The sequence below is a fragment of the Zonotrichia leucophrys genome, chromosome 20, assembly GCF_028769735.1.
Source record: "Zonotrichia leucophrys gambelii isolate GWCS_2022_RI chromosome 20, RI_Zleu_2.0, whole genome shotgun sequence".
Taxonomy (NCBI): Eukaryota; Metazoa; Chordata; class Aves; order Passeriformes; family Passerellidae; genus Zonotrichia; species Zonotrichia leucophrys.
The window spans coordinates 6,119,602-6,145,895 of NC_088189.1; the positions used below are offsets into that span (position 1 = coordinate 6,119,602).

The 26,294-nt window shown below is 45.7% G+C and overlaps 1 protein-coding gene across 2 annotated transcripts in view; it reads right to left on the reverse strand.

Moving 5' to 3' along the window:
• Positions 1-23,980, reverse strand: part of LOC135456122 (peroxidasin homolog) — a 42,053-nt gene extending 18,073 nt beyond the window's left edge. For both annotated transcript variants that reach the window (XR_010442464.1, XM_064729799.1), the window contains exons 1-7: positions 23,783-23,980; positions 15,339-15,410; positions 7,970-8,041; positions 7,654-7,725; positions 5,244-5,315; positions 3,663-3,734; positions 1,949-2,118 (exon numbers count right to left, since the gene is read on the reverse strand). Coding sequence is in view for 1 of the 2 variants with exons in the window: in XM_064729799.1 (XP_064585869.1) it covers positions 1,949-2,118; positions 3,663-3,734; positions 5,244-5,315; positions 7,654-7,725; positions 7,970-8,041; positions 15,339-15,410; positions 23,783-23,946 (694 nt within the window). In the remaining variant the exon portion in view is untranslated. The remainder of the gene's footprint in view (positions 1-1,948; positions 2,119-3,662; positions 3,735-5,243; positions 5,316-7,653; positions 7,726-7,969; positions 8,042-15,338; positions 15,411-23,782) is intronic.
• Between the last annotated feature and the right edge of the window lie 2,314 nt (positions 23,981-26,294).

Here is a 26,294-nt window from a genome sequence, read left to right on the forward strand (position 1 = left end):
AACACCCATTCTGCAGTGCCCCAAGGAACAGGCACAGCCTCAGGCACAGCAGCATCCACTCAGAATCCCAAAATTCACTAACACCTGAAAATATCATGAAGGAATAGCATCTGTAAAGGCCCTGGGGAATTGCTGCTGCTCCTGTTCCCAGTAGCTGGACAGTGGATGAGTTCCCACAGCCCTGAATGTACACAGCTCCTTCATTACAGAGTTGGTCCCTGCCTCCCCCCAAAGAAACAAAGTCAGTAGCATCCTCACTTGGGTTGTTTTTCTGCCCTTGGCAGCCTGCAGCTTTCTGCTCCACCTGAGCACAGAGCCAGCTCCCTGCAAACCAAACCACTTCCTTCCCAACAGGATTTCATTCATTATGGCCCTAATTCATCATCCTGTCCCTATCCAGCCAAGCCTTTCACTGTGTTCTTCACTTTGAATACACTCAAGCACCAAGCAAGTTAAACATTGAAAGGATGTGCTAAAACAGGGAGGAATTTATGGACAAGCCTGGAGCGCTTGATCTTGATTCAAAAAGCCATTCCATTTCACAATCTGCATGTTCACCAGTGATCCACTAAAACCAGCTGGATTATTGCTAAAATTGAGAACCTGTCACCTCCTCCAATGGAAGGTCAGTGTCCTCACTCCTCATACCACAAATTAATGGCTCAGAAAAAATCCCCAAAGGCAAAGCCAGCACAGCCCAAATCCAGCACAGCCCAAACCCAGCTCAGCCCCACAGTACAAAACACTGACCCAGGGCAGATTTGCCCCTGTGGCTCACAGCTGCTCAAAGCCATGGGTTAATGATACCAGCAGCTTTCAGACTGACTCGAATATCAGCCACCTGCATGGGTAGAGCTCTGTGCTGAACTCTGTATCATTTGTCTTCCCAGCTGGCACACCACCAGGGTGAAAGCCAAATGCCAGCAAAATCTTCCCACCAGGTGCTCTGGTAATTTGACAGACACCCCACTGTGTTTCCATGCCTAAACTAGAACAAATTTGCACTAACAGCTGTACTGTGGCACTGGAAGTGTGTTGGGGACAGCATGCTGTGTGGCACAGCCACTCCATGTGTCCCCAGCTGTTTTCCCTAGGCCCTTCCTATCCCCCCTCCCCTGAGGTCACAGACCTGTTTGTGCCAACTCAACTCTTTCCATGGCTGTGCCCTAAATTAATCTGTGAAATGGTCAAATTAAAAAAAAAAAAATAATGAAATCATAAGAGAAAAGCTGGATTCAATGGAGAGCTCTTCAAAATCCAGCTGATCTCACACATTTGGCTCACAGCAGGGCCATGCACAGCTGGGCTGGCATATCCAGGGGGGATGCTAACAGCCAGCCCACGTGGGTGGGAATTTCTCAAACTGACTCTGCCAGCAGCAAAGCACCATGGAACTACAGCCAGTGTTTGTACCAACCTCAACTTAAAAATCAGAGTTTTGTCTCACCTCCACTTAAAAGTCAGAGATTTGTCTTTTTCTATATGAAATAACTAATTTTAAGATTTTTTCAGAACAAAACCCAATTTAAAACTCTAAGTTTAAAGAATAACAGGCTAACAAAATCCAACAGTTACTCCACAGTCAAACACAACATTCAGCTCCGTATCTACGATGCTCTCCCTCAGGTTTCCAGTTGTGTTTCCTGCCACTGCAGCTCTCCCAGTGTTCGCCTTCTGTTCAGCCTAAGGTGGGGTATTTCCTGGTGCAGCAGATCCTTTACCAGCCCTACTCTGTGCAAAAAGCCAAGCCAACATCCAGCAGCCAAAGCAGAGCTGCCTCCAACACCCCTGGGAATATCAGCTTCCTCCTGCAGCCCCACTGGGATTTCCCCATTCCAGCAGTGAAGGAGGGAGAAACCAGGATGCCAGCAGAGGGAAGAGGGAGGCAAAGGGCAGGAGGGAGGAACTGCCAGCCCAAAGCACAGCTCAGGGCTGTGATCTGGCTCACCACAGTTGAACTCCTGGGCGGTCAGGGTGGCGATGGAGCGGCCGTGCAGGTCCCGCGGAGCCTCGCAGGTGGCGGCGCTCTGGATGCTGCCCTGCTCCGCGTGCTGCTTCAGCAGCTCTGCCAGCCACAGCAGCTCACAGTCACACACCAGGGAGTTGGAGTCCAGCCTCCTGCAACAGCAAAAAGGCAGCTCGATGAGTGCCCAGGCTGCAGCTGCTGGGCTGCCTGCTTCTCCAGGGGACACAGCCCTCCAGGGTCACCTGGGTGGTTTGCCCTGCATTTGGTTACATCCCAAGTGAAAATCTGAGATATTTCATTGCCATGATGGTTAGCTAGGATGCTTGACCAATACTAGAAACTATTCCAGTTTCAAATAGAAATTATTCAGTTAAACTGGATTATGCAGTTTTGGGATACTTGAGACACTGAAATGTTGGGGTTTATCCTGGGATGGAGATTTCAACTTTTACTGAATTCTGTAAGAACTGCCTCTGTTACAGCTTTTCTCTTTCATCTCCAACCCCCTCCCCCCATTTATTTATGTGTGGATGGGATCAGACCCTTCCTGTAACCAGCTGTGAGGAGTTGCAGCATTTCTGCACCACTGGAAGAACTTTTATTACTGCAACACAAGCCTGAACCACAGCAAATGGAGCTCCAGTGACCTCGCAGTGCCCCCACAGCCTCTTCCCTGCACTGACCTCATTCCTACAAGCAGTGCTATCCAGGAGGATAAATGAGGACTACAGGGGGATTCGTTTGTGCCTCCTTCCCCACTGACAGTTTTACAGTCGATGGGTCTGAGCCATTGTCATGATTTTCAAAACCAGGACAGCCATCCAAAAACAAAAAAAAAAAAAAAAAAAGCCTAAACAAACAAACAAGCAAAAAAAGAAGAAAAATCTAACACTTTCAGGGTCACATATTTGAGAATGTGAGATTTCACACAGGGCCATGACCGAGTATTTTATAGATATCCCATCTTTTTCTCTGGCACCTACAGACAGCATTTCACAAGATATTCCCTGTTAAAGAGAAGCGAAGCATTTTACCTGCTTGCAGAAAACACTGAGGGCAGCAGTGAGAAATACATTACTTTATTGCACTTGAAAATCATGGCAGAACACCAAAATTCCTTTACCTTTTGAATTTATTTTTTTCCTCCCAAACACGTCATAGAACTTATTCCCAGAGATCATAAAACCAAAGCAAGAAAGAAGTAAGCTTAAGAGACAGACAGGTTATGTGGGAATGGCACTCTGGGGAATTCCTGCATGGAAAGGGAATCATGCCCCTTGGCACTCCTCTGACTAATTTCAATCTAGAAAACAAGTATTTTCTTTTATGACTATGATTTTTCTAACCATGCTAGATACTGATCTACAAACATGTTCAAGGTCATATCCGTGACCTGGACTTTCTACATTTTTCAAGGATGTTTTATGTGTTCAAAACCTTGTGAAGACTTTCCAGGAACGTTCATTCCTGTGGCATTATTAAGCTGTAAGCTGATTATAATTAGACACTAGCATAAAGAAACTTCTAACTGCTTAAATAAGCTTTCAGGTCCAATCAAAACTGTTTTATAAACTAAGCAGTGGCCTTAGAAGTGCAACAACTAAAAGCTTTGCCAACCAGGCACATTCTTCCTCAGGTCCTGCCCATCTGATTGAAGATAAACAAGTCCTCTTTGCAGGCAATATTTTTTACTTACAGCCGTTTGAGGGATTCCAGTTGAGAGAATGTCCCTGGATGAATCCTGGAAATCTTGTTGTTGTGCAAGAATCTGCAGTGGGAGAAGTCATGCCAGAACATTATTCAGTATTTGCACCGTGAGGATGATAACACCCCAGGTCACAACTCAGTTTCAATGCAAAGGCCACTCATCCAAACGGAGCTCAGTGTTTAAATTCCATGTTTGTTTCCATGAGCTGGAGGGATTTCATCCCTTGGTGGGTGTGACGTAACCTGCCAAAGGCGAGAGCGGGCGTGGGCTGGAAATGGTGACTCAGGATGGGATGGAACAGGTTGGAACTGGACCCTTCCAGTCTCTCTGCACAGGGAGGAGAAAGGGCACAAAATCCCCTCAGACTGGACCCACCCTCTGTTTTCTGGGTCTGGGTCAGCTCCAGTTTAGAAGGGACCTTTTCCTTCCCCTGTGCAGATGATGTGATAATTACACAAGGGCAGCCATTGGTGTTAGGCAACTCCTGCATTGGACTTCATGTAGTTATTAGCCCAAATCCATGAGCAAATCCAATTCAGACAACAGCCACCTAAACTGGGCTTATGTCTGAACAAAACTGAGGCAAATTCTCACTTCCAGAATCTTAACACACACATAAAACTCTCCAGTTGTTAGGGAGAAACCCTGATTGCACTAAAATGCAAATATTAGTGGAGACCAAGAGGGGATCATTAATTCCCCATTCCCATAACGGTAGAGGAATTTACTGGTGTTGGTTACATCTAAAACTCATAAGAGACCATTGATAAAAGAGATGAAGCAATTTTAGTAGGTGGTGGAACAGGAGAGCACACAAAAGCAGCACAGCTAGAGTGCAAATGTCTGCACACACACGTGTGCACCAGGGTCCAGCCTGGTTGCCCAGCTTGGAGGCTGAAAAACCTTCCTTTAAAATTTAAATCCAGAATTTTTGTTGGATCCAATACAGTGACTGAGATCAGCCATGTACTGATCCAGGTCTGAATTTTCCTAAGGGTGTGGGATCCCACAGTTTTATTTCTTTGGCATGTATGGATATAAGGCACATTTCCACACAGCCCAGGAAAGTCTGCTGGTTTCTCCATGGAGTGGGAACCACACAAGGACTGTTGTGCTGGTGGCTCCATTACTGCTAGAAGCAATCCTGGGGAGCAGGAGACTCCATTTCCTTACTTCTCTCAAGAAGGATGTGGTGTGTTTTTCCTGTTAGACTTTCTTCTGACTTTATCCCTTTTCCACCCCCTTTTTTTAGCTCACTCTGCCCAACAGTGACTAATGTTGCTGACCTTATGCTCAGAGTAAAATTTCACTTGGCTTGACCAGCTGTAGGACTTTCTGCAGATTTACTCCTATTTAGATGGAAACCTGAACATTACATAAAATGGGAAATTCCCTTCACATCCTCCATACCCTCCCCCTCAGGAATTATGTAAAATCTTTCTTTAAAGAAGTTTCTTTTTGCATTTTGGAGACCACACTCTATGCTAGCAAAACTGCTACACTAAATAAAGGGGGTTTTCCCCTTCTCCTCACCCTTTTGGTCCCAATAAATATCCCATTTTTACTCACAGCCTTTCAAGTTTAGGCAGGTCACTAAAAGTCTCCAGCTCCAGACTTTCCAGGTTGTTGAAATGCAGGTACCTGTGACACAGAAATCACGCAGAGATTGAATTTGAGACAGAAGATCTTCCCAGATCAACCACCAGTGCCCCCCAGCTGGTCACCACTCATCTCAGGGCAGGTGTGGAGAAGCCAGAATCCATGTTAGTGTCCCCAGTTTCCACATGCATACACAGTAGCCAACATGGCTTTTCTGCTAATACAGACTAATATTTTTAGTTCCACTAAAATCCAAAGTGTGACCTGCCACTCCAGAGGCCAAGGGGACCTCCTGCCCATCCCAGGTCACCCCTTGCCATCAAGAAAAGAAGCGTGGTGCCTGCAGAGGAACTCACCACAATACCTGAGCCTCCCTGTTGCCATGAGCTGTGACATTCACCAGCACAACTGACACATTCCTGATCTTTAGATGGATTTTTTACAGTCCCCAAATTGCCTAAACTATTCCCCTTTATTTTACACAGGCATAGATTTCACAGCAGACACAGATTAATCACAGATCTACAAATACTCATTCTGCTATTGTAGCTGACTGCATTGAGAAATAATTGCCTAAGCCTCCACATGGCTGCTTGATTTGTAATGGAAAGATTCATGATAAATGGTGCAGTATCAGAGAGGGTGACTCAGATTCTGCACTGGAGGGTCACAGTGGGGAGGACAGGGACGTGCTCCAATCGCTCTCAGATGCCTGCTGAGATTGCTTTGGACCTGGAGGAAAGCATCTGATCCTGTCCATCACTTGGGTTACACTTTTTCTTGAAAAGCTGGCTTGTGGGGACAGGAAAATGGGGTAGGATTTGAGCAAAGCTATTTCTTCTGGAGTCAAGCCTGCCTTGATTGAAAACAGATGGGACTTTCAGCGGGTTGTTTGTTGGTTTTGTGGGTTTGTTGGTTTTGGTTTTTTTCTTTTATTCGTGACATCAAGTCTGGAACACTCACTGCTGAAATATCCCTGTGGGCAGCATCAGCTCTCTAAGCTCAGCTGAGAGCCAGTTTCAGCTTCCTAAATTTTCTCCCAGGCATCCTTGCTGAGTTGGCTGATGAAAAACCACATTGTACGCAAGCTTGGTGGCACACCTATTGTTAGGATTGCCTGAAACTTCCAATTATGCTCTGTCCTCTTGTGCTGTCAACCTAGAGAACAAGCTGGATCTTATTCCTTTTACAGCAAAGTTCTTGGTCACATTCCAGCCCTATAAATGCTGCAGCTGGGAACAATTCGGGAATTAGACCAGTTTCACCTTTGGTCCCTGCTCTCCAATGATACAAGCAATTCCTCTATTTCAATTATTTAGGGAGAACAAATCATTAGGAAGGAGTTGTTCCCTGTGAGGGTGGAGGGTGTCCAGAGAAGCTGTGGCTGCCCCATCCCTGGATGTGTCCAAGGGGTTGGATGGGGCTGGGAGCAACCTGGGATAGTGGAAGGTGTCCCTGCCCATGGCAGGGCATTGGAATGAAATGAGCTCCAAGATCCCTTCCAAGCCAAACCATTCCACATATCTGTGATTCAAATATCTAAGCTCACACTCTCTCCACCAGTCCCAATTAAGAAAAATCCAGACCCAGATTAGGAAGGCACTTCAGAAGAGTCAGACCTCAGTCTGCCCATCTCACCTCGAGAGTGGTGCACTAAGAGTCAAAAACCAAAACTTCTTTGTATAAACAGCAGAGTTTTGCCCTAGACAGAAAGGGAGCAAATGGGGACTGTTGGAGTGATGGACTCCAGCTGCCAGGAGAGCACACGAGGCTCCCTCCAGCCCAGACTCAGCACAGAGTGCCACGCAGCTACAGGGAAGGTCATGACTGTGTTTGTTTGGATCCTTCATCTTCCCCCACTGCAATTTCCAGATGCTTTGCAGCATGGGAGCACCACCACCCTGGTAGCTCCCAGGGATACTTGGCAGCCCCAGCTCCCAGTTTGTACTGCATCCACTCATTTCCAGCAGAGCTCTGGATGAGAGAGAAAATCAATCAGCACCCTCAATTTAAGTAAAGGACCAGATCTGTCTCTCTGCTTAAAGAATCCCCAGACACAAACCCAGCAGAACATTCTGCTCCCAGCCCTCTCTCCTCCTTCATAAGGTCCTTGGAAATAAAGGCCATCAGAAGCACAGCTGGGTTCTTCTATGCTCCAGAGGTTTGGGTGCAGGAGAAGACACATGGAACACCAGTAGGAAGAGAGCTCAGCACTAACTAACCAAAACCAATACCCAGAACAGCTGGTTTGAAATGAACCCAGTGTAGTCTGGTGATCTGGATGAGAAAAGAGCAGCAGCTCCATCCTACCCCTTGCTAAGTGCCTGCTGCTCTCCAAGCCTGGCAGCACAGCATGCAAACAAGGCTCATCTGTACTTACAGCTGCTCCAGGGAATGCAGCCCATGGAAGGCATGTTGCTGGATGCTCTGGATTTCATTTTTATACAGGTAGCTTTCAAAAGGAGAGAAAGGAAAGAGCATTAGGGGAACTGATGAGCAGTTGTGTTCTAAAAAAGTCACAGGAAACAGCAATGACCCTCATCCCAAAGCAGAATTTGCTGCCTGGATCCAAGGGCAATGTTTTATACCTCTGACACTCAACTCCAAACACACACAGTACATCCTTGACTGGCAAATATTAAAAGTGGGTTGCTAGATTTTGAAGAGGTCAAGAAATTACTGAGCCACCAACTCACAGGTATTTCAGGTTCTCCAGATCTTCAAAGGATCTTCTCACGATTTGTTTTATCTGGTTGTTGTTCAGCAGCCTGTTCAAACCAAGAAAGAAAAACACAGCTGGTGAAGTCAGCACATGTGAGATTTGTGGCCTTTCTGTTCTTGGATGCCCACTGAAAAATTCTGAGCCCAGGTGTCACAGAATTAAAGATTTAATGGGGTTGGCAAGTCAGGGTTTGGGTCCTCACACCAGCCCAGGCAGTGAGAATGTTTCTCACCCAGAGGTGCCACTTCCAATATTGCAGTGTTCAAAGTATTTTCCTTACCTTTTGACACAGTTTTCTTCCTAAAGTGACAAATTCATCCAGGAAAGGGATAAGGGGATGGGAGACAGGCAGAAAGAAGCAGTGGGGAGTAAGATATTAAATCATTGCTGCCACTCTTGTACAACCACAGTGGGTTTTGGAGGTGCCTGGTTGTGTTCAACAAGTGAGCAGGGGAGTGCAGAGCCAGTTTTTAGAAGTACAAATGCAGTTTAAAACACCAGCTCCCAGTGGAGTTATAGGAGCCACAAAATGCTAATAGCTTTGCTCTAATCACTTTGTAATTGATAACTGATACAAATAAGAAATAAATTCAACGTTCACTCCTGAGGCTGCTCAGAGACAACCTCTCTCGATCTCAGGAGCTTTGTGCCAGATTTTAATCCAAAACCTCTGGGCCACGTGGCACTGGAGGGCTGTGTGACACTGGTGTGTGCAGTTGCCATGGCTGTGTGTGCAGCTGAAGGCTGGTGCCAGTGACCAGGAACAGCCCAGCTCTGCGAGAGCCACGCTGTGCAGCAGTGGAACCACACAGCTGAGCCCTGCAGAGCTCTGCTGCAGCCCCTGCCAAGCCCAGCACTGAGAAAACACAATAAATCACTTATAAATAGCTCCCTAACACACAGAGTGAGCTGCTCCTCGTGGCTGCACTCCCACAGGTCCCTCGCTGTGGCTCTCACTGAGGTTCAGGTCTGGCAAAGCTCACAGCTGGTGAAGTTTTTCGTGCTGAACAGCCCAGAGCAAGGATTTCACCAGGCACCACTCATTTTTAAAATTCCTAAACAGAGCTGTGGGCAGAGAGGGATTCTGTGACTCTGTACTGCAAAAATTTCTTTTTCAGGTGTTGTAGGAAAAACAGCAATTTCTGTGCAAGCAGCCAGACCTTGCTGCACTGGGTCACATTAAATACATGTACTGGATGTGCATTTTACAAGCTGATGTTTGCCATAGCTCTGCTCCTCAGGAATAATCTGCCACCAGGCAGCAGGTGAGAAGACAGTTCAGCACTTTCCCAGCAGCAAAACCCAATCTTCTGCTTTTCTGGACAAAAAAGAGCAACCAAGCCTCTATCATTACAAGCCAAGGTCTTTTCCTGGTCAAAACCAGTTTGTGCAGGTAAAGGATGGAGAGAAAAGACAAAGAGATAGGGAGAAAGGGTAAAAAAATTGTGGGAAAAAGAACTTGTGGGAAAAGATGAAGGTGAAATCAAACACCTCAAGGATCACAGAAGAGATAGAAGATGTCAGAAGCACACACACATGTGATGGCAGCTTCACAAGTTCTCTCCAGGCAGCTGATGCATCTTTCCACCGGCTTGTTCTCAGGTGGAGAATTACACTGAGGGTCCAAAAAAGCAAGTGAGAAACTCAAGAGCAAACAACTTTGTACATCAGGCAACGAGTGAGGGGTTGAGAAAAACCTCATTGCCCTGGATTTGCCCATCCTGCCTGGACCAGGGGTGAGGGTGCCACTGCCAGGCTGCACAGCCCAGGGCTGGGCTGAGGCAGAGGAGGCTGGAAAGCTCCTGCACAGCTGGAAGCAACAGCTCCACACACAGAGCTGAGGTCAAACAGCCCGGGCTCACTCCTAAGGATGCAAAAATGATGTCAAGTCCTTGGAACACACCATTCTGCTTTGACAGCCAGCTACGCTGAGTGGAAATACAGTCCCTGAGCATCTACCCAAAAGTTTATTTGATGACTGAACACCCCAGGGCTGGCAGTGCCTGCCTGAGGGCAGTGTGGGAGAGGGCTTTTGCCTATTTGCCCACAGGACAAAGACAGCCCAGGCACCAGCCCTGCTTCCCTCCCTGCCCCATCAGCTTCCATCTCTGGCCAGAGCAGGACCAGGCACCTCCTGCTCTGTTATCAGAGCCCTGGCCCCGATTCTGAGCTACATTGCCATGGATGTGAGCAGCTGGCACACACCTGCATTGGCCATTTGCCTGCCAGGGGACAGGTGGCACTGACCAGGTGAGCAGGGTCACACCAACAGCCTGAGCAGCCCCATGCAGCAGCACAGTCTGCAGCCCTTTGCTCATTGTTGTCTTTAATGCTCAGGGTTCAGACCAGGACTGATCTCCACTGGGATTTCAAATTCCATCATGTTGTCTGGCTGTGTTTTGGGGCTATTTAAAAGCATTATCCCAGTCTGTTTTGTTGTCTTGGCTATTTTGTACAGTTCAAGGGAGTGTAATCACTGAGCCAGCCAAATAAGATGAATCCTGGAAGTTCAGATGGCAAGCAGCACACAGGGCTCTTATCTCATCGTCTGATACTTAAAAACTTGTTCATTGCCTGATTTAGGAATAAAAAGAGCATAGAAGAAGTCATCTCTGCTTCCTGTCTCAGGATTCCCCATTGTAATGGAAGGATAAGTCCTGGAAAACACTGGAAAGTGAGATAATGATGAAGTCCACAATAGCCCACTTATTCCAAACTGCTGCTTTCAGAGAATTCCACAGACAAGGCAGCACAGCTGGCTCCTAGAGAGAGTTTGGATGGTTCCTGCACAGCTGTCTGCTCCCTGACTCCTCTGCAATTCACCAGGCAGAGCAGTGTGCCAAATCCTGCCATGGCCTGGCTATTGTCCCAGCTGCCATCCACAGCAAAAATGCCCAAATTGCTGCTGCCCTTTGAGGGCTGAAAGCTGGGACCCACATCTGCTGGGAATAAATGGCAAACAGAGACTGAGAAGATAATTATCTCCCTCATTATCTTAACCACACCCTGTAGAAAACAGACCAAATTAAAAGTACCAGAAGCACATTTCCTGGCAATAGGATGGGGCATTCCCCTTCATGCCCCATGAACTGGACTCCACATGAGTAGGAGAACTCAATCACACAGGTTTTATTCCTGCCAAACTCTTCTGGGATGTTTGAGATATACAAGCACCATGAGATCTGGCCCAGATTCACCAAGAGAACATTTTACATTCAGTTTCCTCTAGATTTTATGTGTGACTGCCTCTCCTTTCTCCTTCCCCACCCTCTCTCTAGGTTTCCAGGCACAGGCTTAAGTTCCATTAAATGAGTGGTTTTCTGTTTTGAAGAATGTATTAAATGATGTGACAGGACAGAATACAGACTCAAACCATGTTCTCTTTCCTCCTTTCATTTGACAGTCCACATGCTGCAGTCATTGTGACAAAACAGCTATTTTTTTCCTCACACCATTAATAGAAATCATCACGTAGTGTATTTAGAGGGGGAGAAAATCTGAATTTTATGTTCAACCACACATTCCCCCTTGTTGACAGAATGATCTGGAATAGTTATTTCCCATATTTAAGGGAGGAACTTTTATTCTGAGATCCAGGCAGGCTCTGACATCCCCTTCTTGCTGGCAAGAGCACATTCTCTCAGGAGTTACTAGAGAGTAAAAGACAGAAACTCCACATTGCTGCTCTGTTCACTCTCAGACTCTTCACCAGCAGCACCTAAAAGCCTGCAGGACTCACCAGAAGTGTTTTACTCTCACCTGAGCAGAAAGAGAAACATGATGTGAGCAGTGGCAGGGCAAAGGGCCAGGCAGAGGCACAAGCAATGTGGTCTCCACAGAGTCCCTGTTCTCCAGGGTGCCTCAGGAATACCAAAATACACACTGGGGATGTAAAGAAACTTTGGTTTCTGGCTTGGACACTTCTATGGGAGATGCTGGAGAGACCCAGGGAGCAGCAACCCTGTGAAAATACAGCAGGGAACCAAAGGGATTGACAGGGCAGCACTGACTCCCTGGGAAGTCAGGGCTGTCATCAGCCATCCCCACCCAGAAATGACCTAAAGGAGCAGAATCTGGGAAGCAGGGAGAGGCTGTGCCTCACCATGGGCTCACAGCATTTCCTCTCTCTCCCACAGCACCTGCTCTGAGCTAATGCTGGCTTCAGCCATGCAGCAAGCGATGGCAAACTGCAGCAACACAGCTGTCCTGGACCTGGGGATGGCATACAAGAGGGGTTTGCCTCACTCTCCCTGCTATTTTATTTTTTTTATTTTTTGTATCAAGGGGAAATATTAAGAGTTTAAAAATAACCAGCACCATCAGCACAGACGGGAACAGAGCAGAGCCAGCAGGAGGGGACAAGGAAATCTTACAACTCTCTGAGATGTTCAGCCCAAGAGAACTTCTCCACCGGCACACAGGAAGTTCCCAGTGGTGCAGGATTTAGGAAAACTGCTCATTCATTCCCTGTGGTGCTGCACCAGGAGTGCCCACAGTGACTGTGACTCTTCCACACACAAAGCTGCTGTTTTTAATGCTAAAGTAGTGCTCTGTGATTTATCAAATCTCCCACATCGGAAGAAAGCAGAGGGAAGGGTCTGAGCTGTTGAACAGCCCCACTGGACATCCACACAGGCTCCTCTCCTGTCAGGCTCTCAACCCATGCCCTCCATGCAGGGAGGCATCCAACACAGGCTACAAAGGTTTCCTTTTCAGGGTGGTTTATAAACTGTCAAACTTGGACACAGAACAGCCACCCTGCCCTAAAGGAGATGGAGAACAGAAGCTTCACCAGAATCTGTTGCTCTTCCTCTGCCATTAGCTCTTTTAAAAACATTTATTTGCTTATGGAAGATTCATTTAAATTCAATGGCAGAAAGCTGCAAGCTCAGAGCTCTGCATGAGGAACCTGAGCTATTTTATCTTCCAAACTTCTCACTTCAAATTTTCTGGACAAATTTTCCCAGGAAGTCTCTCAGGGATTTTAAAGGATTTATTCTCTTTATCACTTGAAAAGCTATCTAAGTCCTCAGGCAAAATTTACCATCTAAGAAACACCAGCAAATTCTTCAGCTCTTGTCAGTTTTGATGTGGGAATTGGACAAACCAAAGTTCCTGGAGAGAAATTTCCTTCAGGAGTGTGAGGTCCAATGTTCTCTCAGTCAGTTATCAAACTCCTCAGCTGTGGGAGTTTATTACAAGTGTGAGAATAACTGAGTGCTCCAATCTGCTGGCCAGATAAGGAAACACAACTAAGCATAAGAAGTACTATCTAAATGGAAAGGTTTCCTTGGCAAATCAGGTAGATTTTCAGAATCCAAATATTAAAATACAGTTTTGTTGGAGCAGTGTTTCACCTGGTCCAGTATTCCAGCTCGGACAATGGCCACAGGGCACTGTTTAGGGAAAGCAAGAGTGTCTGCCCACCATCTGTGAAAACAAACTGCTCTTTCTGCCCTGGCATCTCAAATCATGAGCTCAGGGATGCCAGGGGTGCATTCCTGCCTATTCCCTCTAATATCTGTTCATGACTTGCTGTCCTTGAGGTCTCAGTCCAGGAGACAGAAAGGAAAAAGAACTGGAGGAATTTGTGGAGCACAAACAGGTGCTAGAGAGAGTCAGGTCCTTCCCCTCAGCCAGGCTCTATCTGTACCTACTCTGCACAGAGTGGAGGAGTCAGAAGACAGAAGCAAAATCCTGCAGGGGTGAGAGACCTGCCCAGTCCAAGGAGCTGGCAGGGCAGGAACTGGGACCCTTACAGAGCTCAGCAGGTTGGGTGGAACCTCTGCCAGCATCCTCCTTTTCCCCAGGGCTCTGCTGAAACTCGCCCGGTGGTCCTGGGAGCTGCTGCCAAACATCTGCCTGCAGCACACTGATCTGACATCATCTGGAACCCTCTGTTTCCTCACTCAGGAGAGCTCCAGGGGTGGAAGAGCAGGGCTGGAGATCAAGAGGCCTCAGCAGAGCTTGGTGATAAGAAAAAACCCTGCAGATTTGGACTCTATTATCTCTCTAGATAGTGTTCTCTCATTTCTTGCTGTATCTGACCCTATCTCAAATGACAGAAATCCATCCAAAGCATCCTTTCTTCTCTATTATTTTTGGCAACTAAGTACCACACACTGCTGTTTGAGAGACTAACCTGGGCTGTTCTGGATGAACAGCACCAGTGGCAGTAAAGTTTTTGACCAGTCCATTTGAGCCACAGCCAGGGTACTCTGAGCATCCTGCACTCATGGCTTGGCCACTCAGCCCCACACACAGATTGCAAGGATCTTGGGCAAATGCTGATTTTTCAAGGATAACACTCCAGCAGGTCTCAATAATAAAGTCCTGCTGTAATCGCAAATCCCATTTTTCCTACAACTGCTTAGTATTGACTGAATGCCTTATTGCCCAGGTCTGCCACCTTCACAGGATCGGGGACTTCAGATCACTCAAGGCCAGAGAGAAAAAGACAACCTGAATTTCTGTTACCATTTGGGATCATGGATGTATTAACATCTGTCAGGTTGCCAAAGGAGCTGCTCTGCCTCACTGAGGAATTTCAGCTTGGACCTGGAAATCCTGTGGCTGTTAGCACCATGTCACAGCTCGAGTAATTAGATCTGAGCCCCAGCATCCCAACTGCATCCAGCACAGTGCAGTGCTGACACAGCTGCTGGCTCTGATCTGGGAGCTGGGGTGTTTGCAGCTCCTTGGCTGTGGGGTGCAGATGCTCTCAGATCTGTCTCCAAGCCCTCAGCCCTGCAGCAGCCAGAAGGAGCAGAGAATCCCAGGGTTTCCCTTGGGAAGAGTGAGAAGCTGGTTAGGGCAGCAGTGTGAGCAGTGATGTGAGAGTGGGATACAAGGCTGGAGGGGCAGCTTTCCACCCCCATTCCTACCTGGATAGGACAGATGTAGGCACCTCTTCTAGGGAAAAGGGAAAGATGGCATTTGAAGGATGCTCAGTGGAACTCACAACTGATGTAGTTCATGAGTTAGAGGAGACCATGGAAAGGAAGATAATTTTAATCCACCCCTCCACTGTCTTGATCCCAGATGAGAACTTCTTTTATGGGTTACTCTAAGGCCATACCTGCTCAAACATCTTCTGTCAGTGCTAGAGCTCATTATATTTTATTTTTAAGCAGAGAACTTAATTGTGAATAATGAAAGTTATTAAACACCACATTTTTTAAAAAAAGAAACATGACACAGGGTGGAACAGAGGGAATTTTAAAGCTTTGGCTGGATATGCACAACTTGACTGAAATAAATAAAATCCCAAGGCCACCTTTAAGCCACGTTAGGGGACAGTACTAACACAAGTAATAAATGCATCTCCCTGGAGTGCAACTTACAGTGTGTTGAGGTTCTTCAGTCTTCTGAAGGCTCCAGGTTGTATCTCCTTGATGTGGTTGAAGCGTAAATCTCTATAAGCAGAGGATATAAACAAGTCATTAGACCAGGGAAGGGAGTGGAGAAGGATAAGGGACAATGGTTGGGGTCTGCTCTTGTCTGTAGAGTCAGGCAAAAGCTGGGACAAGCCTATAGTGCTAAAATTCTTTATTCTAATTCCACAGAAAACCAGACACTAAAAGGAGTCAAGGAATCATTCCCATGAGAAAAGAGTCTGCAGCAAATCACCCCAAGTTCACATGCAATTACTCTTGCATCTCATCCTGATTTATAGAGAAACACACATCATCACACGAAGCCATAATTTAGCTCCCTACTAAAACAATCTCTGCCCTACAATGGTTAAATCTGCTCAAATAACCTCACATAATAAGAATTTCCCATTTTGCTCTGCAATGCTCCAAGACTTACAACAGCTTATCTCTGCCTGCATTTCAGATCTGTGCCAACTGCAATTAGAATTACTGGAGTCCAGGGGATTCTGGCAAATTTCAAGGGCTGCCCATGGAACTACATCAGCTTGGAACCCAAAACCATGGGGTTTGGCTTGCTAATGGGATAATGAAATAAGAGCTAAGTGGTTTAACCTGGTTAACCAAGGATAAACACATCTATAGGGAACGTGGGGCATTGATTTGGCACCTTGCATGGCCCAGTGTATTATAACAAATCACAAAAGCTGACAAACGGGGATTGCTGCAAGTTTCTGTCCAAAGCACACACTGAAGTGGATTTTTTTTTCTCCTGCACTGCTTGATCTATCACATTTAGGGAATACACAGATATTTTTTCATGTTAAGGCAGCCTTTTAAGGGCATTTTCTTTAAGAGGAAAAAAGCAGTTTGCAAAACGTAGTCATTCTATGCTAAAAAAATCATTATAAATTTTCTTACTTTTTAGGCAGAAAATGTTGGGCTTAACTTGCATTGCTTCAAATGTGCATTTCTTGCCCTTCTTCTCAGAGAGAGTTCTGTATCTTTCTTCCCTGACAACGTGAATTTGAGGGTATCTTTATGGATTTTTCCAGGCAATGGTTGCCACCATGAAGCCAGACACAATTAAACCCTGGCAGCAGTGACAGCACAGCGTGCTGCCTCTTCTCCATGGCCTTGTAAAAAGGAAACGAGGAAAAGAGCAGACCAGGAGAAAAGGTGAAGAAATGCAAATTTGATTTACAGCCTGCAATGCACAAACACCTACCCTGCTGCCCTGGGGGAGTGCAATTGCCCTGTAATTAGTGCAGGCTGCTGCAGGTAATAGGGAACATTACAAATACATGGGAGGAACACACAGGGGTCAGGGCTGGAGCTGGCCATGCTCAGGAAAGGCAGCAAAATGGAAAATCGAACTTCAGGTCACAGGCTGCAGGTGGGACATAAAGCCTCAGACAACTGCAGTCCTTTAAACCACACAGAATTACTGTTCTTTTTAAACTACACCACCCCCAAGGAGCATGTAATAAAGCTTAGCTCATTGTTTTAATGAAATATTTTAATTTTTCTTCTGTTTTCTGTTCCAGGTAAGGTCTTTAGGTGATTCTCTGGACCTTAGCTATCTTTCAGTCCTTTGGAAAGTTCTTTTGGGTTTGCTCTCCATCACAAAGGCAACAGCTTTCCCCACAGACAAAAATGGAACTAAACACTGCATCCCTTCTCTGAGCACTTCATTTCAAGGAATGATGTGAAATAACTGGAGAGACTCCAAAATAAAGCAACGGGAATGATATGAAGTCTAGAAAACATGACAATGAAAAGGACTGAAATTGCTTATTTAACCATAGATAAAATAACTATGGCAGGAAATTGCTACAAATAGAAAGGGCAAACAGTCACTGACTGAAACTGCAGATTCAGGGTTATTTTGAAATATCTCAATTAGCAAGGCTCATAAAACACCCAGCGCACTTCAGGTGAGACAGGCATTAGCCACACATGGTTTAGGTGGGAGGATTCTGCCCTGGAGCATGGACCAGGCTGTTCTGCCCCCTGTACCCAGACAGCATCAAAAGGTACCAGTGTTGATGTCCCTGGGCATGCAGAGGAACCTGCATATTCCTCTTTACTATATAATAACCCCAATACTTTGGCTCATCCTTGGCATTTTCACTCCAGACCTTGCCTCAGCCTAAATCATCACCAGCAGTGAAGGGCTGCACTGGGAATCCCTGGCTTGAATGTGTTTGATTGAGAGCATTCCCCACTGAGTTTGTCACCTCTCCCACAGAAACACTTGTTCCTCTCTATTCCCAGGGGATTCACTCTGGAAATACACGTTTCTGTTGAGGAACAAATGTGTTTTTTACAGGGATTCACCACAGAGCCCCTCGCAGGACAGCTGCTCCCAGCTGCCCCACACCACAGCAGCTGGGCTCCCTCCCTCCTGCCCACTTCTTTCCACCTGGGAATTCGAAAAATGGGGGGGAAAAAGGATCCCTCATGATTTAACTCTCCCCCATGATTTCAAGGATGGCAGTATGGGATTACAAATGACCTTCCCACAAGGAACAGCTGCTGCTAAAGGATTCTGGATGCTCATCTGCCTTCACACAGAGAGGAGGCCTGGGACAGCAGCATCACCCAGCACAGATCCCTCTGGACAACACCAGTTTGACTGGCTCTGCCTAAAATCCCACCAAGCCCTCATGCTCTGACAGGAAAGTGACCTGGGATGTGTGGATAATCCAGGATCTGCTGTAGAAATCAGTCACCTTTTCTGAATTTGGGAATTTGTAGAAATCAATCACCTTTTCTGAATTTGGGAATTATTGACAGAGACTACAAAGAATGCCAGAATTTGCAAATGGATGGGGAAATGGATCTTTAGAGAATTACACAGTCTGAGCCTCTCAGCTGCTATCAGAACAATCATCCCTGCAAGCCTTCTGTTAAATAATTATCAGTGATTAGCACATAAAGCAATCAATGGCTTTTACAAGAAACTTCCACTTCTGTTTAATTTATTTAGGCTTTCACAGACTCATGTATTACTATGTTAACTAAGCAGATAATTAGCTACAAGAGGCGTTTTACTGCAGTTCTGTGGAAATTACTGGCTTTTTGTGTCATTGAAGAATCCTTTGTGCTCCTAGCGCTGTGCACAGCAGTGATGCTGACAGTTCTGCCCAGAACTGGTTGGAAAGTGGCAGCCACACAATCACCACCAACAACGACACAGACAGTAAAGGTGCTTTTACAGAGATTATTAGGTGTTGAAGTTCCTCCCAGTGTTTCCAGAGGAAGGGAGGGCGTGAAAGACATCCTATAAAAATATCCTATAAGACAAGTTTCCACCGTACAAGAAGAGCCAGGACATTTATCAGAAAGATGCTCGTTCCTCACATTTATCTGCACAACATCAGAGTCAGCTCTGCAGGTTCCCCAGTCCTGCCAAACCACTCCAGTCCTGGCAGGAAGGGAAAACTGCCTTGCTGAGATGGAAATGAAGAGTTCCAGACTCACTGTCATCAGCTCCCCAGCTCAGGAATGTCCCTGTCCCACACTAGTCCCCAAGTGGCTTTAATAAATGACAGCCTTCATCCCTGAACCCCTTACATGGACAGCTGAGCCCTGCCAGCCCTGAGAGGCAGATGAGCAGACCATGGGGAGGCTCAGGGCTGGGGATTCTCCAAGTCCTGCCTATTTTGGGCCCTACCAGCTTAAGACATCAAGATTTGGCTGTTCAAAGAGTGAAGAGGAAGGAAAATATGTTGAGCATGGAGATACAAGGAAATTAAATGATGGGATCATGGTTGAAGCAGTGGAGAGCGAGCAGCTGCAGGGAGCCTCACTCTGCAGAACGGGCTGTGGTTCCCTGCTGCACTGCCACACCACTTATTCTGAAGATTCAGGAACACTAGATTTTAATTAAGAAAATTACCACAGGCATTCCTGAACCCAGCTTTTTAAGATTCCAGCTCCCACAAACAGGAGTCAGGTTTTGTAAAGGGCTCCCTCTGCGTCAGCTGGGGCAGGAACTTGACCAAAATCCAGCAGCCAGTGTACCGAGCTGGTTTGATCTCACTTTTTCTGTCCATGTAAGATGCTGGGAATGCTGTGCCTGAAGGGCAGTGCCAGGGCAGGAGGGATCTGCTGGTGCCTCATTCCTGGTGGGATCATTTCAAATACCCCCTGGCATCCTTTAGCTCTTTCCAGGAAGGGTAGGGACAAGGATTACCTCCAAAACACAGTTTTGGTCCTGAACATGTATTCAAGTTGGAAGATTACATAAAAAGATGCTGAATTCATCAATGTTAGAAAATTTGAGCTATTATTTATTAGCAGTGGGATGAAGAGTAGGGTCTGATCCTACCCAAAGCAGCTGAGTCTGTTCTTGGGTATCCATGGCAGCATGACTCTCTTAACCTAATGCATAATTCCTTTGCACCATTTATCCAAGACAGATCAAAGGAAGAAAACTTTCCCTCCTCCTGAAGTGTGTTCTGACCCTAAATCAGAGGAAGTAAAATAAACACTTTAATATTGAGTCTCATGTAGCTTAAGTGTCAGTCTTCCACTTTTTTATATGCATGATCATTTAAGTTTTTACCCAGAATATACACACATTCTTTCACCAAAAAAATACTGACTTCTCCTTAAAGAGAACAGGAAAGAGTCCTGGTATCCCTACAGGGAGAGGGATGTGTTGAGGGCAACAAAAGTACAAATACTCAAGTGGGAACCAGATGCTGAAGCACTGGAAGTTCAGTAAAAGCAGAATTTTAAACACTTAAGGTAGCTACAATCACAACACTTAGAATGCTTCCATCAAAAGATGCTGGAATGTTTCTGGAAAGAAAATATGTTTGAAATACCTTTCCTCCCCATTTTCTTGCCAATGAAGAGACTTCTAAAAATAGAACATAAAGTTCTTGGTCACCTCTTGAATGTTTAATAAGGATTAAATACTACAGTGAAAGAAGTCAGAAAGAGATTCTACCTGGCACATGCAGAATGTGTGGGTGTGCATTTAATGGCTGTATATAAGATTATCACAGAAGAGGAAATGAGTAATCCCTTCTTCAACCCAAAACACACGACAGAGACCACAAACAGAGCAGCATTTCCAAGAACTCATTTGCTCAGTAAACCTTTCCCCAACAAATGTAAAAAATTCCTTCTCAAAATATGCTTATTAATAGACCAAGAGAGCTACACCCTGTCCTACTCCAGCCTTCCTCCTGCAGGAGGAAGAGAGGAGCTGAGCAGGCACCAAAAGCAGCTCAACAAGGAAGGGAAAGAAAACTTGTCCAGCTGGCCATGCTTACACTGCCCAATTAGCAGCCAGGTCTGTGCACAACTGGGTCACCTTCAGTTCATGCCAGCCATGTGCTCAGATCCCAGATCCTGCCCTGTGCCCTCAGCTATGTTTCTCCAGCAGTACTCATTCATTATGTGCTCTGCATAATGCAGAAAGAAGAATAAACCCATGGATAATTGGATTGCAATCCATTAGCTGCCAGCCAGAGGGGAACTTCTTGCCATGGATTTCTTCTACTCATGTCCACACGTTTGGAAGTTTATTGTTTTAAATGTCACACTGCAGAACAAATGGCTGCGGAGGTTAAAGACCTATTGAAATTTTCAGAGTGTATGTTCCACAGCTGTTCCCTTCCTTGGGCTGCTGGCTGGAAGAACTGCCTGAATCCCAGCAGTAACCAGCAGATCACATCTGGATAATCGTGTTCCAGTTGAACAGACACCAGCCAAAATACGTTTGCAGCTCTACACCATGAATTTTTATGGCTTATCTGTACGCGTGTAGTCGTTCCTGCCATCCCATTCTCTGCTCGGGATTAAGCAAGCAGTCTCCATTACCAAGGATAAATAGTCTACTGCTAAAACCAGACTTTGGGCCAGATCCTCAGCTGTACCCAGCTGGGATTGGGAAGGGAGGAGGGAAATGGCGACCCAAGAGGAGCCAGTAACAGCTCATCAATCCTGGAGCTGGTTCCGTGCCAACCCCAGCATCGCTCGGGGAAGGCGATGGGCGGCTCCAGCTGGCTGCAGAGCCAGGGGCCATCTGCCAATGGCGAAGCACAGCCTGTGCCAGCCAGGAGACTTCCCCACTCTTCCAGGATTCTTAGAGAGGGTGGCACGGAGTCACGGAGGTCAGAAAGTCCCAAACTCCCAACTTCAAAGCAAATTCCACCTGGAAACTGCAGCTGTTCTTCGAGGGAACCGAGATGGAGCCTGGGATCGGTGTTGGGAGCTGCAGTCACAGACTCAGCCCTGTTCACACCAAAGAATAACTGTGGAAAATATCCCAGTCCCACATTTTCTGCTCAGAATAACTCCGTGATCAAGGCTATTCTTGCTATAATTCCAAATGTTCAGTCTGACACAAGGGTTCCCCCAGGAGAAACACTAACATACCAAAAAGCTGGAGCAGTCAGGGCTTGGTTAAGAAGCATTCCTTGATCTTCCACAATTCAAAAAAAGTTTAATTACTCAAATGCTATTTATAACAAATACAAATGGGATACTGGCTGGGAAATGCATTTGCATACATTAGATCTTCAAGATAGCCAGACAGTCAGGATTTTTCCTTGCCACACAAAGGCCCATGATCTGCCAACAGAGAGCACTCACCAGGCTCATCTCTCTTTATGTCTATGATCACCAATATGTGGTTGCTTATAATTATGCAGACAGCAGTAAAAGAGGATAAAACGGGCAAATAATCTTAAAAATACTGGTTCATGAAGAGTCATCTTTCTTTGCAATATTGTGAGATATAAAAATCTCACATCTGTACTATTTCTTTAATGTTTTTAAAGCCAGTTTCCCATTCAAGGTGGTGCAGAAAATGAAGTGTGCTGCTGCCAGAGGGAGCACACCATTCCAGAACTGCGAAAGAGTTGGTGAGACAGTAAACTTCCCTCCCTCTGCACTCCAGGAATCTCGAGCAGAAACTCACTCAGGCTCCACCGTGACAGCAAACTTTGCCTCATTGCAAACAGAGAACAGGAACTAAGCTTCAATGAGCTCAGAAATACCTCAGTTCAGCCAATGGAACAAACCTTTCCCTCAATAAAATCTAGGTTTAAACAAGGAGGAACAAGTTACTTTGCTAAAATCAGTGTCAGGGTACTTTAAATATTTTAATGTTACAAGATGCAGGGGAATAAGAGGGAGAAAAAGGTTGGTAAGAGTGTGAAGAGAGATGCTGCAAATCACTGTCAGAGCATTTAAGACTGCCCAGTGAGCAGGTACAGAGCAGGGTCACACTGCAAATAATCATCCCAGCACCAGCCCAGGCAGTGAGAAAGCTCTGGCAGCTGTAGCAGGGGTAGAGCTCAACCTGTGGGCCACCAATGCAAGAACCTCTGTGGTCTCCACCCACCACAGCAGACCTGGGTGGCAGCAGCCCAATGCCAGCATCCTGCTCACAGCATGTTCCTCTGGCTGCCAGCAGAAAAAGTGCATTACAATATCAGTGAGATGCTCAAGGGAGAAATGCTGGTATGGATGTGCCAGCTGAGATAAAAGTGAGCTTGTTGTAAGCAAAGGGAAAAGCTGCTCAAACTCATGTTGGAAAAGTTTTGCAACAGGCAGCAGTTTAAGGAGTATGAGCATGAAGATTCATTTTTGACTTTTCAAAGTCTTTCCAACTACTTACAAAAAAAAAAGGCCATCCAAGACGAGGGCTCAGATAAGAGTAGCACAGAGGGAAGGATTTTGTCACATGTCACTGCATCTTAAAGCCACGTTTAAATTTAGGATTAGTTTAGAATCACAGGGAAATGGTCTTGTGCTCCTATCAGTAAGAACTCTTGAGGATTCTCCAAGAATTCAATGTCCTTTTCCTCCACCTTTCCTGTTTGAATGGATTCAGCCACCAGCTCCCTCATCTTCTTATTTCTCAAGTAATCTGTGAGTTACCACAGCTGTTACTTTCCAAATAAGCCTCAGCTTTGATTTGCACAGTTCAAGTAGAAAGTGGAAAACCAGTACTTAGAAATTCAGTACTGAAATGGTGTTGTATATATAAGGGAAGTGTTTGTGTCACTGGAGACAAAAGCCTGAGCTGCTCTATTTCCTCTCTCCCCTACACCCATACACAAAGCCTTCTAAAATGCAAACTGTGCTCCTTTCCATAAGCTCAGTTTAACATTTTTGACCTTTGATTCCCCAAAACTGTCTTCCAGAGCTTGCTTGAAATTACTCTCATTAAACTTTTCAATTCCCTTGATTGTCCCATTAGCAATTAACTGATGCCAGAAGCAGCAGTTTCTGTTTTAAAAGCACAAAACAGTTCTTGAGGATTACAATTCTGTGTGGGGGAAAACGGATAAAAAGTATGCCTTTGGCCTTTTTGCCTTTTTTTTTCCCCCTGTTTTTAAAGACCAGGCAGGTAAGAAAGGCAGGAAAATGAAGTGGTTACTCACAGAATGTTTGTCTGGGGCGGGATCTCGGGGATGGTTTCCAACATCAGATGCATGCATCTCACTGTAGTCCTGAAGCACAGGCAGCGGCTGGGGCAGGAGCACGAGAAACCAGGCAGGAGGAGAAAACACAAAAAGCCCCCAAGAACTGAAGGTTTGAGCAGCATGGTGTTTGCTGGAGCGTATTTGCCTCAATTCTGAGCTGCAGGGAGCTGACAAAAAAAAAAAAAAGTTTCCCAGCCCTGAGGTCCAGGAGGAGGGGACTCATCAGCATGTGTTTGCAATTAAATTAAGGCAGTTTGACAGTCCAACCGCCCACCCTCTCTGCCATTCTGCACATCACTGGAGATCACACTGTCCCCACCCCTCTCTGATTGTGGCGCTGAAATACAAACTCGTCTATTTTCGCCTTGTTGTTCCTTTTAAACAGCAAGTTAACTCCTCATCTTCTCCTCAGGCATCTCTGAAAGCACAGTGCACCTCCATGGACAGTGACCAAAAAATGACCTCGTGGTCCAGGCCTGAGCTGGGACGCAAAAGATACAGGGCCAAGGTTTTTATGTCAATTTTTTTTTTGCAAACTAAAGAGAGAGATTTATCTAACAGCCTGCCAAATGTATGGTGCTGTAAGGATTTCAGGATGGAGGCTGGCTCCTAATACATGTAGCTACGACATCAAGCAAAAATATGCCTCCAACCATTGAGTGGGCATGGGATGTAACAGATAAGGGATTTTAAAAGGGAGATCACTAACAGAGATAAATAACATGCAAATAAAGACAAAACCCCGCCCAGGAGTCTGTAAAGTTTCTCAGGCAGAGTAAAAGCTGATTCATTTCAAAGGTCTTTGACCAAGTATAATTTCTTTCAACAAGGATGTAATTTGGAAAAATGTTTTTGAGAACTTCAAGGCAATTCAGGGGTGAAGAGGGGTAAAAAATATGAAATCAGCTGAGTTTGAACTGTAGGGAATGCAGCCCTCCATTTGTTTCTCCCCACTGGAAGATAAAATTGTGATGCAAAAGGCAGAATTTGTTTCCAGTTGAATTAATCACCTTTATAAAGAAGCTGCAGTGAAACCAGCTTATCTTTATGTTTCAAGCTATTACTACACAATATCCTGAATGTATGTGTTGAGAACAAGGGAGGCATTAACATACATTAGGATTTTTACTGAGGAATTTCCAACACAGCAGCATCCCACATAACCTGGCAGCTCAAATGAAAGCTTCCCATCAACCTGCACATCTGCTTTGTACTGTACACTACAAAATAATTAATATGGCAAAGAAGACAAGAGTGACATTTAAACCTTCCTGGTTCAGATTCTTTGTCACTTGAGCATTTGGGGAGACTGTTTGTGACAAGTCTTTCCAACTACTTACAAAAACGGGTCATCCAAGACAAGGGATCAGATAAGAGTAGCACGAAGGGAAGGAATTTCATGGCATGGAAGGTAAAAGATGTATTGGTTTGTCCAGCTATAAAAGAGAATTATCCTGCAGGCTTTCTGCACTCAGCCCTCAGGCAATCGGCTGTTTGTTTGCCCTGCCATCACTTGGAAATCTAAGCAAGTTCACTGAACTCATGGTTTTGGGCAGAGTGTCCTCTAGCGGCCACCCAACCCAGGCCAACCCTGCTCACAAAAACAGGTTGTAAAAAGCCAAATTATCATCTTCAGCCTTCATACAACAAATAGCAGCTGAAACCAGACTCCTCTGGTGAATAGCACAGCTTTTAATTCCGGAGGCACTGGGTGCTTTAGAAGCACATCCTTCATGTGCATCAGGCAGTGTGTGTTATGTGAAAATCCTCCTGAATGAAGTTCTCTGTCTGTGGAATTGCATTTCAAGTCTGGCTGTGCTGTGGGGGAGCAGCTTTGGGATGGATTGAGGGGCGTTTGCCCATTGCTTTGTAGGAACGGGATCTTGAGCCAAGACAGCAGATTTAGCAGAGCATGGGGAATCCTTTCAGTGCAAGGCAAGTTCTGCAACCCACACATTTTCAGAGCAGCAGATCATCCCTTCTCTCCTGCCTTGCTCATCTCCCCTCATGATAAATGGGATGTTGGTGAGGGTTAAGGAACACCAGCAATCCCAGGCCCCTTACTTTCACATTAATGTGTCTTATTTTCCATTAACATGACAAATTCTTTCAAAAGGAGTGTGCATCTCTGAGCAAGAACCAAAACTTGTCTCCTGAACAGCAGGAACGATGTCAATCCTTATGTTCCATGCTCCAGCATTTTCAGCCTCTGCTACGCAGGCTTTTCACATCTGTAGAAATCAAGAAAGTTGGGGGGTCCCTCAGGTGGGTTTTTTTCCCCTTCACCCTTTGTATTTTTTATTTTTAACTGTCCCTTCTATCCCTTTTTCTTCAGCAGAAAGATTTCCCTCAGGGGACCGGCTCCCTCTCTACACCCCAGGGGACTGTGATGCTCTATGTTTTACAATGAAGTGAACATAAACATCATTTGACAAATTTAATTTCATCAATACCATTTGTATGACACATC